Below are 12486 nucleotides of genomic sequence, written 5' to 3' on the forward strand. Positions count from 1 at the left end.
ATTGCTGCATTTTTTTTATTTCCAAAAAAGAAGACACTTGTTGCACTTTCCTAAAATCAGGGATGTGATTTGACCAAAGTGAAATTATCTGAAAATTTAGCCGGGGGTCTGGGGGCTGCTGGCACCCAGCTAGGTCCTGGTGGGGGGACAAGCTCATGGGTTTTCCGTGTTTTTAAGTACTTTCAATGCACTCACATGACAAAGAAATAGACAAAACAACAGCATAAATTTTCAATGTATATTGAACTATCCCATATAAAATGGCAGTTTTAGTCAACTCAAAATCAGTCACATTCAAAAACATTGGACTGCCTTTGCTTTTAAAAACTATCACTGAGAATATCATCAAATCTAACTAATGTGATTACTAAGTTAACACATAAATAATGTTGAAGAGTTCAAATTTCATGAACAAATAATTGTATCATGACCAAATGAAAAGTAACTCATATTAGAGCATACCACAAATGTCTTTGTTATAGCAGAAGATGTTATCTGTCGGAGTCATGTGCATACACAATGAACTACTACTACTACAAAAAAAAATAATAATAAAAAAATAAAAAAATCTGAATTTTTTTTTGGGGGGGGGGGGGGAGATAAAAAAAAGCGGAATTCCGCGAATTAGCGGAAAAATCACATCCCTGTAAAATGAAAACCTATAAGCGGTTATATATCATTACTGTTAATGCTGCACTTCAATCATTTCCTAAAAAAAAGACTGGTTCTGTTACACTTTCCTAAAAAAAATAATAACAATTTAAGCTATTGTTATTACTATTGTTAACAGTTACACTCAAGATTGTTTTTTTCCTAAAAACAAGACAAGCTATGAAGCACTTAAAAATAATAAAATAAAATAAAAGATTTAAACCTATGACAATCTTTTGTTTATTGGAAAATTGACAGTGAGCCATTTTACTATCGTTTCATTTCAAATTGTCATTAAATCTGTTCCTGTTTACACTAAAGAAAAGCTGCTGATCATGTCAAGTATATAGTTTGTGTGTGTGTGTGTGTGTGTGTGTGTGTGTGTGTGTGTGCTGCTCACCAAATGTTATTGGAGGCTCGTCTGGTGGCGGGCTCAAAGTTGACCAGGGACATGTCGCACCCGACAGCCTCATACAAGGAGGGTGTGAGTTTTCCTTAAAAAAAAAAACAAAAAAAAAACAGACGTGTTAAAATAAACAAATGTATTTTTTTTACAAGCATGAACACAAAACTGGGAGGGAAACCAGAGATTTGCGCTACTTACAACGTAGTATCTCTCAACACATTCTAATAATACACATTGGTTTGCATAGCCTGTGCTACATTAAAAAATTTGTCCAGAACATATTTCATATTAAAATGGAGGTTTATTGTTCCCCTACCGAGGTCATCCTGCAAGCTGCTGGCGCCGACGGTCGAGGCCTTGTCCTGAGAGCCCTCCAGGTGTGCGCTGCCGTTCCTGGCCAGCAGGGAGGCGCTGGCGCTCAGCACCGTCACCTGGGAGGCGGTGCGAGACGGCTGAGTGGATTTGGCCTGGCAGGTGAGGGGTTGGGTGGCCTGGCTGAGTGCCTCCTGGAGACTGTGGGAGAGAAGTGGGGGGGAGGAATGTGAGAAGCCATGGAAGCTGGGAAGGTAAACGGAGGGTCGGTCGGTCTCGGGTAGAGTCTAATAATTGGTTGGTCTATGCTTAAAAAAAAAAGGGAAAAAAAGAAAAAGGCACGAGTACCTTTTTTCTGCCCACCAAATCTAGACTTGATTGGTTTAACTCTTTGACTGCCAAAAACGTTAAATAACGTTTAGTAAAATCCTATGGATGAGTGCCAAAGACGTTAAAAGACGTTTTTTTTTTTTCAAAACAGAGGTGAAACTAACCATTTGCTATTGTTGATTACTGAAAAACGGAATAAGGTAGAAACAAACTTTTTTTTCTGATGAAAGATGAGAGTCCAATCTTTCATTTGGTAGTATGTGTGTTTCCATAGTCCAAACACATAATTTTCTGTGGACCTTGAAAGATCAGTCAAAAATGCTTAAATCGGCTGGCACCCACGGCATCCCTTTTCTGAAAACGTCTGGCAGTCAAAGAGTTAATTGGTGTCTGAGCTATTTATTTTATTTTATTTTTTTTACTTCCAGGTGGCGCTATTAAGTGAGTTTTGGCAGGGGGCACATTGGGAAACAAGCTTAGGTCCAAAATATTTTTTTTTAATTCAGCAGCATCATCTCCAAATGGCTTTGGGAGCAACAGAAAAACAGCAAATACAGCTGTGCCGGCAAATCATGCGCACTTGTGAGGAGATTGATTAGGCAGGCCCGGCAAAGTTGAAAGGACTCCATTCTTTGCTTGGCCACCCAAAATGTCATTAAATAGATGACACGGAATTGTAACCGCAGCGGAAAGAATGAAAGGGATCACATGCTGAGAAAAACATAACACGTGACGATAGTGTTATATGGGGCTTGAACAATTTTGAAAAATGATCCCATTGCAAATTTTCCCCATCAATAATGCAAATAACTTTTTCAAGGTTGTCTTCCCATGCGTTAATTTCATAAACGCAATAATATAAAAGACATGATAGACGCTTCGCCGTACCTGAGGGGAGATCCAATGAGGGAGGATGGCGGCGTGGGGTTACTGCCAGCGTTGTGCCGCCGTCGCACCGCCTGCCGGCGAAACGTGCTCCGCTCGCGGCGGAATACCACCGTCTCCTCGCTGCCGGGGGCTGGGATTGAGAAAAACAGGGTTTTGTGGCAATCAACGGGATTCTCTGTCGGCTTGAGGCAGTTAAGGCCTATGTCACAAAGTATTAAATGTCATTCACTAAGTTATTTTAATATTGTCTGTTCCAGTACTTTTGCTCACTTGAAAAGTGGGTGGCTTCAAAACAAAAGATGCTCTGTCTTGAGTTGTTTGACACATCTAGATGTAAATAACGTTAAATAAATTTTGTCTCATTTATCATTGGATTCAAAATCCAAATGTCTTCAGTATACAACAACAACCAAAAAAATTGACATTGAAATTTGAGTACTTTTGGAGGAGACTATATACAATCAGGCTAGCACCCCCCCCCCCCCCCCCCCCAACACGCACACACACACACACACACACACAAATAAATAAATAAATAAATAGTTTTCATCACAGGCGGGCAAAAGTTTCTTCTTGAAGAAACTATTTATTTTGAAGGGTAAAAAAAATGTTGAAACCGCTTTGTGAAAAACATGTTTTTTGAATTTTCAAGATTTTCTTTTCCTCCTTTCTCTTAAAAATATTTTTTTTCCCCCACAATTCACCTAGTAAAATGAACAATTTGTCTTAAACAAATGCTTCTTTTTTGGTGAATTTTGCCCGAAAATCTTTTTACAAAATTCTTTTTCACCCACTCATATGATATATAATATGAATCTGTGACTGGTAAGTGAGAGTCTCACAAGAACCCAAAAGCAACAAGCCTGCAGGTCTGCAGAATGTGGGGCGAGGGGGTAGCCCATTAGCGTGCGCGTCACAAATAAGAGAGCAGCTGTTTGTCTAAGCTTAACACAGAGCACGTGCTGCGGTGTCATAAAATACATGGGGGGAATGCTGGGCTCATGGAAACTCACTATGACAACATCACTGATGTGGATGAAAAGCAACAATACATCAGGCATGACATATGGGGGGATTTTCTTGATTTTTTGTTTTTGTTTTGTTCCCTCAGAACAATGTTTTGTTCCCTCAAAAAAAAGTTTTTTTAAATACACTAATTCTTGGTTGGAAAACAACAATTTTTCATCAGATTTCCTTGAAGAAAAAAATATTCCTCTCAAAAAATGAATACTACAAAAAAAGTCCATAAAAATTGTAAATACTTTTGTTTTTTTTAATTAATAAACCTCCAAAAGGCCTCTTCCACAAAAAAATGGGGTTAATCCTCCACCCAAATTTTTTTTTTAAATATTAAAAATAGTGAGAAAAAAAATCTGCGAATAGATTCATTTGTGGTCCCCCAAAAATTATTTAAAAAAAAAAAATCTTAAGAAGAAAACAAGGCTCATCAAAAATATTATTTATCTTTTTTTAATTTAAAAAAAATATATTTTTATTACTCCAATAAATAAAAAAAATATATATATATATTATTTATCCCTCTCCAAAAATATTTTATCCGTTTTGTGAAAATACACTTTCTTTAAAAAAAAAACACATTTTCTCCAAAAAGATTTTAACCTTAAAAATGTTTTTCATGAAAATATACAACTTCTGTCACAGATTTTTTTTTTCTTCCATCGTTACCATTTTTTCCCCCTAAATAAACTTTTTTTTCTGAAAAAAAAGTGATTTAACAACAATATCATTTTAAACACCCAACAGCACTGCCTAAAGTCAGGGCTGGCTTTAGTGCGCAAACGCCATGTCATCATGATATGCTGCATTTACGCAGCACCTTTGACCCATTTGAAATTGTAAACCGGCAATAATGTAGTGACGGGTCAGCATTCACAGACGTTCCCACTACATACCCCGAAGGCAAGCAGCGGCGGCGTCCTGAGTCTCCGAGAAGACGGCTTGGCTGGGCAGACTGTTCCTGGAGCGCGTCACTGACTCCAGCTGGGAGGCGCGACCCAGTAAAGAGGCGGCATCCAGGACCTCCCCTTCTTTGGCTTCCAGGTCAGATTTGGAGGTGGTGAGGGGCCGCGGCCCGGCGGGAGCACCGAGACGCGTGGGATCATTAAGGCAGGCGGCGGTGCCACTGTCCAAACTCAACACCCGGGCGTGCGTTTTGGCGCTGCCCGTGCTGGGGGTACGCCGGGACGCACGCCGCCTCCCTCCCCGTGCTCCCGCCTCCGACGCCGTGTTGGCTGCGGCATGCTTGGCTTTGAGGGCCCGGTAGCGCCCCTCGGGTGAGTGGCAGGAGCGCGAGTTGGCGCTGGAGGAGCTGTCCGTGCTGAGGTGGCGGGCGGAGGGGAGGCTAGAAGCACAGCTCAACTCGCTGTGGTCGCTGGAGTCCTCCTCTCCGCCGGCCCCGGGGAACACGGCGCTGCAAGGCTTGGCCAGCCCGCGTGTCGACATGTAGTCCCGGTGGCGGCTAGCGTCGAAACTGCTCGCCCGTTTCTTGCCCGTCCGCCGCCGCCCGCTGCGGCCGGTGGACAAAGAGCAAGTCCTCTGAACAAGGTTGCTTGACTCGACGCGGTCCGCGGCGACCGCTTCGACTGAGTCGTCGGCAGTAGTCCTGGCGACTGGCTCCTCCGGACTCCTGTTGCCCTCGGTGAGCTCGGGAGGTCCAGAGGACCCGGCGGTCCCCGGCCGGTTAGCCGTCAGCTCATTTGCGTGCGGGTTCTTGTTGGCCTCCCTGGAAGGAAGGCCGCCGACATCCCGGGCACACGTCCGGCTGTCGGTGTGGGCGGCCGCGGCGTCTAGCGACTGCAGGCTCTCCACGTGCGTGGAGCTGGTCTGCTCGCTGTGAAAGCTGCTGACGGTGCTGTTGGTGTCGCGGTCGGTGCCGCTGCAGTAGCTCTCGGTGGAGCCGCTGCTGCGCGTGCTCAGGCTGCGCAGGCTCTCGGCACTGCGCTCGCCTCGCCGGGATTTTCTCCCAACGTTGTGGTCCTTCCCGCCGCCACCCGTGTCCGCTTGGTATAAACCTGAGCCGCCCTCTCCGGCTTCCCTGGAGACGGAGCGGGGTACCCTGTGCGGGTCTTTGTGCCTGTAACATTCCAGCCCCGAGGTGGAGGCCACTGCTTGGTCCTGCTGGTAGAGCCGCTCGCCGGCTTCCCGCTGCGGCCTGGCGGCCTCCAGTTCGCTCACGGGATCCAGGCCGCCCCTCCTGGGGGGCGGATAGAGTGCGAAGTCCGGCAAGCCCGGGTCGGGGAAAGCGGACCCTGCCGAGCTGGAGGTCCGAGGCAGGCCCCGCGTACGGGGCTCCTTCCTAAAGGTCTGCGACTGCGAGGGCATGTGGGAGGCGGCCTCCTCATGTGACAGACTACAGTGGTACGCGGCCGAGTTGCAGAGCTCGGCGGGTTCTCGGGACAGCTCGGATGGACACAAGGAGGTGGAGGGCTGCATGGAGGCGAAGGAGTCGTTGGGGACCAGGCAGTACATCTTGGTGTCTGAGAGCAGATCTAAAAATATGAAAAGGAAGGAGACACATATTTATAAGGGATAAATAGTTGGAGTTAAGTGTGAAATAAAAAAAATGGCTCGCCCATAGAAGCATCTCTTTAAATGGATTTGTGTGCGTGCGTGCGTGCGTGCATACCATGATCGTGACTGCAGCTTTCCACCAGAGTTAAGCTGATGTCGTCTGACGTCTTTCCCACATCTGCAAAGAAAGGAGGGAAGCAATTAGGAGACGACAGCTTCAATCAATTATGAATGCACTCGGCAAGGTGCCGTTGTTGCCCTTCCTGTTTGACTGCCACCGTCTTTTGTTTCTCTGCACAATCTACCTTTAGGTGACTTAAGTAACAGTCCTAGCACTTTCTCCAGAAACACCCCAAATGAGGAAACGCTAATTCCGGAATGTTCTCTTGTACGCCCCGCCGACCTTTTTGAGAAAAATCCTTTATCAAAAATCGGCATTTCTCAATAACAGCACTCATTTCCCAGAGCGGCTCGCTTGTTGTGTTTGAGGCGAGCGCAGAGGATGAAAAGCTCTTCAACAGAAAGTACAATCGAGCCAGTGGGAACCTGTAGTTTTATTACCTCCACTAGCGCAAAAGTGAAAGTCAGGAAGTTGTGTTTATATACGAGTTTTTTTTGTTTTGTTAGTCAAGCAGAACACGGTTTCCAACAATTATTCCCAAGGGGATGGCAACAGAACCTATTACATTTCTGTGCAAATCTGGAAGGAGGTGTGGAATTTTCTGCTCACAGCCAGTGATCCAGACAACTCGCATTGGGGCCAAGCAGGGGAGGCACCCACAACCAGAAGACGGAGCACTATGGGAAAAAGTTTGCCGTGCGTGGACGGTTACATATACTTTACAACTGACATTACCGCCAACTACAGGACAGGAGTGGAACAGCATTGCCCAGCACGTCGAGATTTCTTGCCTTCAGTTTGGTGTGTGTGCAGCTGAGGGAATTTAATGATAATTTTTGCTGTTAAACTCCACCTGTATCGGGGCCAAGTTGGGGAATAACATACCACATGCTTGAGGAATTAAAACTTGTGACAGGTGAAACCTACTGCAAACACTTACTGCTCCCTACAGTATTGCGTTGGAACAGCATTTACAACATGCGTTATTGCCACCTACAGGACAGGAGTAAAACTACAAGGCCTAGCATTCAATTATTTTTTTTCCCCCCCAACTGTTATGCCTTAGCAGAGGTCAGCACACTACACTCAATACCACTGAGCTTGTGTTGACTCTATGGCCTTATCTAGTGAGCGCCTCATCCCGTGACTACGCCGCAAGTCAGACGGACACGTCAGCCGAGCGTGACTTAGCCCGTGAGGGAGGGCGGAGCTCGCCACCACCGTTCCGTTTACCTTTGGCTCCCGTCGCTCTCCCGAGGGTGGACGCCGTCTGGAACGGGAATGTAAAAGAGGATAAATTAGAAGATGTGTCCTAGGGTCAACTGACAAGGCGCGTGATCTTAATGAAGTGGAAAATCCATTCCTGCGCTGGCGGAAGCACACCTCTTAAAACATTAAACCAATTGACAGAGGGGCCAAGTCGAGATCAAGAAAATCTAAAAAGATGATACAGTTAAATTACGAGTTTAATTCCTTGCTTGACCACGCTCATAACTTATTTATACTCTTATATTAAAAAAAAAAATTAATAAAGAAAAATATCACTATATTGTATAAAAAATATTAGACATGAGAGAATGTAATGAAATAAGCTAGCTTTGTGAAGTTTTTAGATATGTAGAAGTATAGATACTTGTGTGTGTTAAAAAAAAAAAAAAAAAAAACTTGAGTCAAAGTATTCAACTCCTATTATAAAAGTAAAAAAAAAATTTTGTTTTATTTAAAAAGTACAGACGAAGTGCAAAATGAAAAAGTAAAAAAAAAAAAATTATACACAGGTACTGTAAATCCATTTTGATAAACTTCTCTGCATAAAAAAATAGTTTCCCTCTATTGTTCACTTGCAGTGTGATTGTAGTGGGAAGAAAACAAAACAAAAAAACAATTACCGGCAATCACAACGTCAACGCCGGCTGACTCCTTTCTCTAGTTACGTCTTTTTTAGGTTGCGTTATCATCAGCAGAGGTTGAACAAAGTAACGAGCTCATTTTGACAAAGTAAGGAGTAGAACGTAAGAAAGAAAATAAATATGTAAGTCTAGTCCAGATACAGGAAAATCGACTTAAAGTAAATACAGTAATAAAGTATGTTTATTTATTTTTTTAAACTTTCCACCACTCCAATAAATGTAATTACCTGCTGCTCCATTCCAATGTAGGAGTTCCGCGAGCTGCAGTCCACCGGCGGCGTCTCTTGCCTGATAAAGTCGGCCATCTCGATTCCCCCTCCAGGGTCTCTGCGCGCACACACACATACACACACACACACACACAAACAAGCACACGCTTGTGTTACTCACTGTACTAGTGTGTCATTCATCACGCTAATGCTTGGTGCGACTGTCAACCGACGTTACGCGTCATTCATCTCCATCCTTTCAATCAGTCAAGCTGATTGAATGAAGGGCGAAGAGGTTACGCAACTCCAAAAAAAAAAAGGGTTTGTCTCTCACAGCCTCGATGAGTGAAATAAAGGACAGTAATGAGATTTCAAGTGATGTAAAGTAGCCGCGGGATCTATATTTAGCCCAGATGTGCTTTTTCAACCGGGCTGTGATGACCGAAAAACAAACAGCCTGCCAGGGATTGTCTATAAATCATTTCCATGCGCCGGGGAAGTTTCGTAACCGGGGTTAAGCGGCGAAGATAAACATCCTGGGAAACGGTCATATGGAGCGCGCAAAAACAACAACACCTTGAGTCAACAACATCAACTCTGTTTGTCAAACAACTTGGGCTCCAGATGTGGGGCAAACGAACCATGGGTAAAGTGTGGAGCGCTTCTTTTTGTGCTCCTCCAAAAGGGTCCAGCTCAGGACCGCCACTCTGGAATGTCGATGAGTCACTCGGCCCGGTTAAGGGCAATAAAAGAGTGCAACCTCACTGGTTTTTATTCTTTCTGCTAGAGCTTTTGAACGTAAAAATATTAACAGGGACAACTGTATTTTTTAACTCTTTGACTGCCAAAAACGTTAAATAACGTTTAGTAAAATCCTATGGAGGAGTGCCAAAGACGTTAAAAGACGTTTTTTTCAAAACAGAGGTGAAACTAACCATTTTCTATTGTTGATTACTGAAAAACGGAATAAGGTAGAAACAAACTTTTTTTTCTGATGAAAGATGAGAGTCCAATCTTTCATTTGGTAGTATGTGTGTTTCCATAGTCCAAACACATAATTTTCTGTGGACCTTGAAAGATCAGTCAAAAATGTTTAAATCGGCTGGCACCCACGGCATCCCTTTTCTGAAAACGTCTGGCAGTCAAAGAGTTAATGTTTGTATGCAAAATTGCAAATACAGCAGTACCTTGACTTAGAAGCCACTTAATGCCATCACTACCAAGTGGTTGCGCAACTTGCGTCCTGATTTTTATTACCATTCCCAGTTTAAGATTAAACGTAAAACAAAGAGCATAACAACTTATGTAACATCAGATAGCTTAATGCTAACACACAATGCAATCTGCCATTGACAGGCTAAAAAAAAATAGCATGGCTGGTACAGTGGTTATAACCTTCAAGCGATTTGGATTTGAATTGTATTTATTTGGTCGGGATAGCGCATGTTAATGAACGTCACATTGGACACATGCATGTAAACACACCACACCGGATTATAGCTAGCCATAGGCAAATTTCTATCCGTTCTCCCCAACCCCAAGGCAGATCACAGAAACAGAAACAAAACATCAAAGAGAAAAGGCACAATATACAAAGCAACAAATAACAAAGTGATTTGAACGCCACAAATAAAACTGAAACGCGACTAACATTACTGCAGCTTCGTCGCTTTGTTGTGAAACTCTTCTTCATGTATCATATGCATTTCTGAATTACACTGCCCTCTAGTGGCCAAGGCACACAAAGCAGACTGAACCTAATGTAAATTGGCAATGAAGTATGAAATCATAAGTGACAAACTGTGTAATACTTTACATTTTATTATTATAATTAGCACTTAATATTGTACGCATTAATGAAGCGCAATATTGAGAGGGATTATTTTCTTATTAATTTGAGATATGCGTGTTTTGAGTGTACATCAAACTTGGGAGAATAGACTGTTTACTTTTTTTTTTTAATTAAAAAAAACACTTTAGTTTAGCATTTTGTTCCTTTACTACACCAATGTTTTTTGGCGAAGAGTTTATACCCCTGGGATGTTTCATTCACCATCATCCATTATCCCCGCAAGAAAGGAACTATTGTTCTTTCTGACTGTGACCATAAGCATTTTGTAGGAATTTAGAAGCCAAGTATCCCTTGTCTGGGCCATTTGAGTCTCTGGAATTTAACACCAGTGACTCCGTGGACGTTTTCCAAACCTTTTCTTCCTGGGGCCCTTGGGTCAACCGAGCTGGAAATATCTCATTCTTAAGCAAGACAGGCTTCACATGCTGCCTAAAAACATTGAAAACATTACTCGGAAGATGCAATTTGGCAGCTTGGTGATGAAGTGTTGCCTCCACTGGTGAAAATACTAATGTTGACTTATCTTGTCCAACCCAAAAGCTATGCAGTGTTGTTTGTTGGATGCAGAGTGTTGTTGAGCCTTGAGTTACCAACAAAACAAATGTCTCTCATGTAAAGGGTCTCTAGCCCCCCCACCCCCCCCCAAAAAAAAATGCTAACCCCTGCACTGGAGACACCAAAAAAACCTACCCTGGGCCGTTGCTGTCCTGGCGTCGGGTAGCGCCGCCGTCACGCGTGGCCTCGGCGCCGCCTCGGCCGCCCTGCGTCTTCTTAGCCTGCAGTTCCACCACCTCGCCCTCGTCCAGGGCGTGGTGCAACCGGTAGTTGACCGTCTTGAGCAGCAGGAATATGGCGGCGATCACGCCGCAGTAGATGCCAACGATAACCATGGTGGACGGCAACGCCTGCCACGAGATGCGGACATTTGGCTGTTTATGTGCGCCGGTAGGTGCTGCTGTTTTTAGTTAGCAAAAGATCTCCAATAGCCAAAGTTGTTAACTGTGTGCCGACTGTGCGTTTCCCCACAATGAGACCCTTTTGTGTAGTGAAATAACCACAATAATAGTACCTTGAGAATTAGACTGTTTCGCATTACTGCAGCTGCTGCTGTTTTGGTTAGCAAGAAGAAGCTGATATAGTGAGTGTAGATGAGCCACTATCTCTATGACACGTCAATCGCGCCAACATCCATCCAGCATCCATGTTTTCTGCCACAGCACGTGGAAAAACATCTGTATCCGTTCGGGCTGCTATTAGCTGTGGCTCAGGTTATAAACCACCGAGCTAACCGGTGGATTTCCACTCTCGGCATAGCAGGCGAGCCACAAACTAATTTAAAACACCCTCAATATAGAAGTTAGTATGGCCGGGAAACTGACACTGGGGTGGCACTAATAGAAATCTTAGTGCAATGCTTTTATCTTATGATTATTAAATATGTGCCCAGCAGTCAATTGAGCGCTTGAGATACAAGCATTGCATGGTGGCAGTGAACTCAACGCACTTCATATTAAGAAGCAGTTTGGCAAATAACCAACAATTCATCAAAAAAATAAGCTTCAAGCTGTTTATTGACACTCCCAGTTTCGGTTTACTAAACATAAAACAAAAACAATGACTAATAGTTCTGGTCCTGTTATTTTACATAATTTTTTTCTACAGTTAATAATAATTTGGGTCTAACTCTTAATATTGGGTGTAATTCCACTGTAAGAATAAACACAAACATTGTGCACCCCCATGTGTCAAAGTGCAAAGCCAGGCGGGTAAAAAAAAAAAAAAAAGTGACAGATGACTGTTACATGCTTCTCAAAGTCACAGAGCATCCCTTAAGAAGGACACTGGATGAAAGGGGGAGGTATTAAAACACACAAACAAAAACACGCAATTGGTACTCAAGGCCATTTGGGTCTGGTGAAAATTAGACACAAGGTTATTTTGAACAATTAGTTACTTATATACTATACTATACTATACTATACTATACTATACTTATATTTATATATTTCTCATGCTATTATGTTTAGTATAATAGTTGGTATTGTTTTCATTCAACATTTTTTCCCTATTATAGAATTAGTGCATTTTTTTTTTGCCTGATGTGCCGTTATTTTTGAATTACTTTTCATTTAATATTTTTTATTTATTTTTGGTTTATTTCACTTATTTCCCAATATTTTGTCTAATATTGGTATATTTTTTCTAATAAAAAAAACTTTTTTATATAAAAAAAAAAAGTGTTGTTTTGATGTAATATTTTGTATTGTTTTCTAATA

At 42.9% G+C, this 12486-nt stretch overlaps 1 protein-coding gene across 2 annotated transcripts in view; it reads right to left on the reverse strand.

The window, feature by feature from the left end:
* Nucleotides 1-12486, reverse strand: part of pcnx1 (pecanex 1) — a 33876-nt gene that overhangs the window by 20086 nt on the left and 1304 nt on the right. For both annotated transcript variants that reach the window (XM_077560094.1, XM_077560092.1), the window contains exons 2-9: nucleotides 10901-11115; nucleotides 8377-8476; nucleotides 7473-7509; nucleotides 6234-6296; nucleotides 4501-6096; nucleotides 2588-2717; nucleotides 1374-1570; nucleotides 1052-1145 (exon numbers count right to left, since the gene is read on the reverse strand). In XM_077560094.1, coding sequence (XP_077416220.1) covers nucleotides 1052-1145; nucleotides 1374-1570; nucleotides 2588-2717; nucleotides 4501-6096; nucleotides 6234-6296; nucleotides 7473-7509; nucleotides 8377-8476; nucleotides 10901-11115 — 2432 coding nt within the window. The remainder of the gene's footprint in view (nucleotides 1-1051; nucleotides 1146-1373; nucleotides 1571-2587; nucleotides 2718-4500; nucleotides 6097-6233; nucleotides 6297-7472; nucleotides 7510-8376; nucleotides 8477-10900; nucleotides 11116-12486) is intronic.

Source organism: Vanacampus margaritifer, chromosome 1, assembly GCF_051991255.1.
Source record: "Vanacampus margaritifer isolate UIUO_Vmar chromosome 1, RoL_Vmar_1.0, whole genome shotgun sequence".
Lineage (NCBI taxonomy): Eukaryota > Metazoa > Chordata > Actinopteri > Syngnathiformes > Syngnathidae > Vanacampus > Vanacampus margaritifer.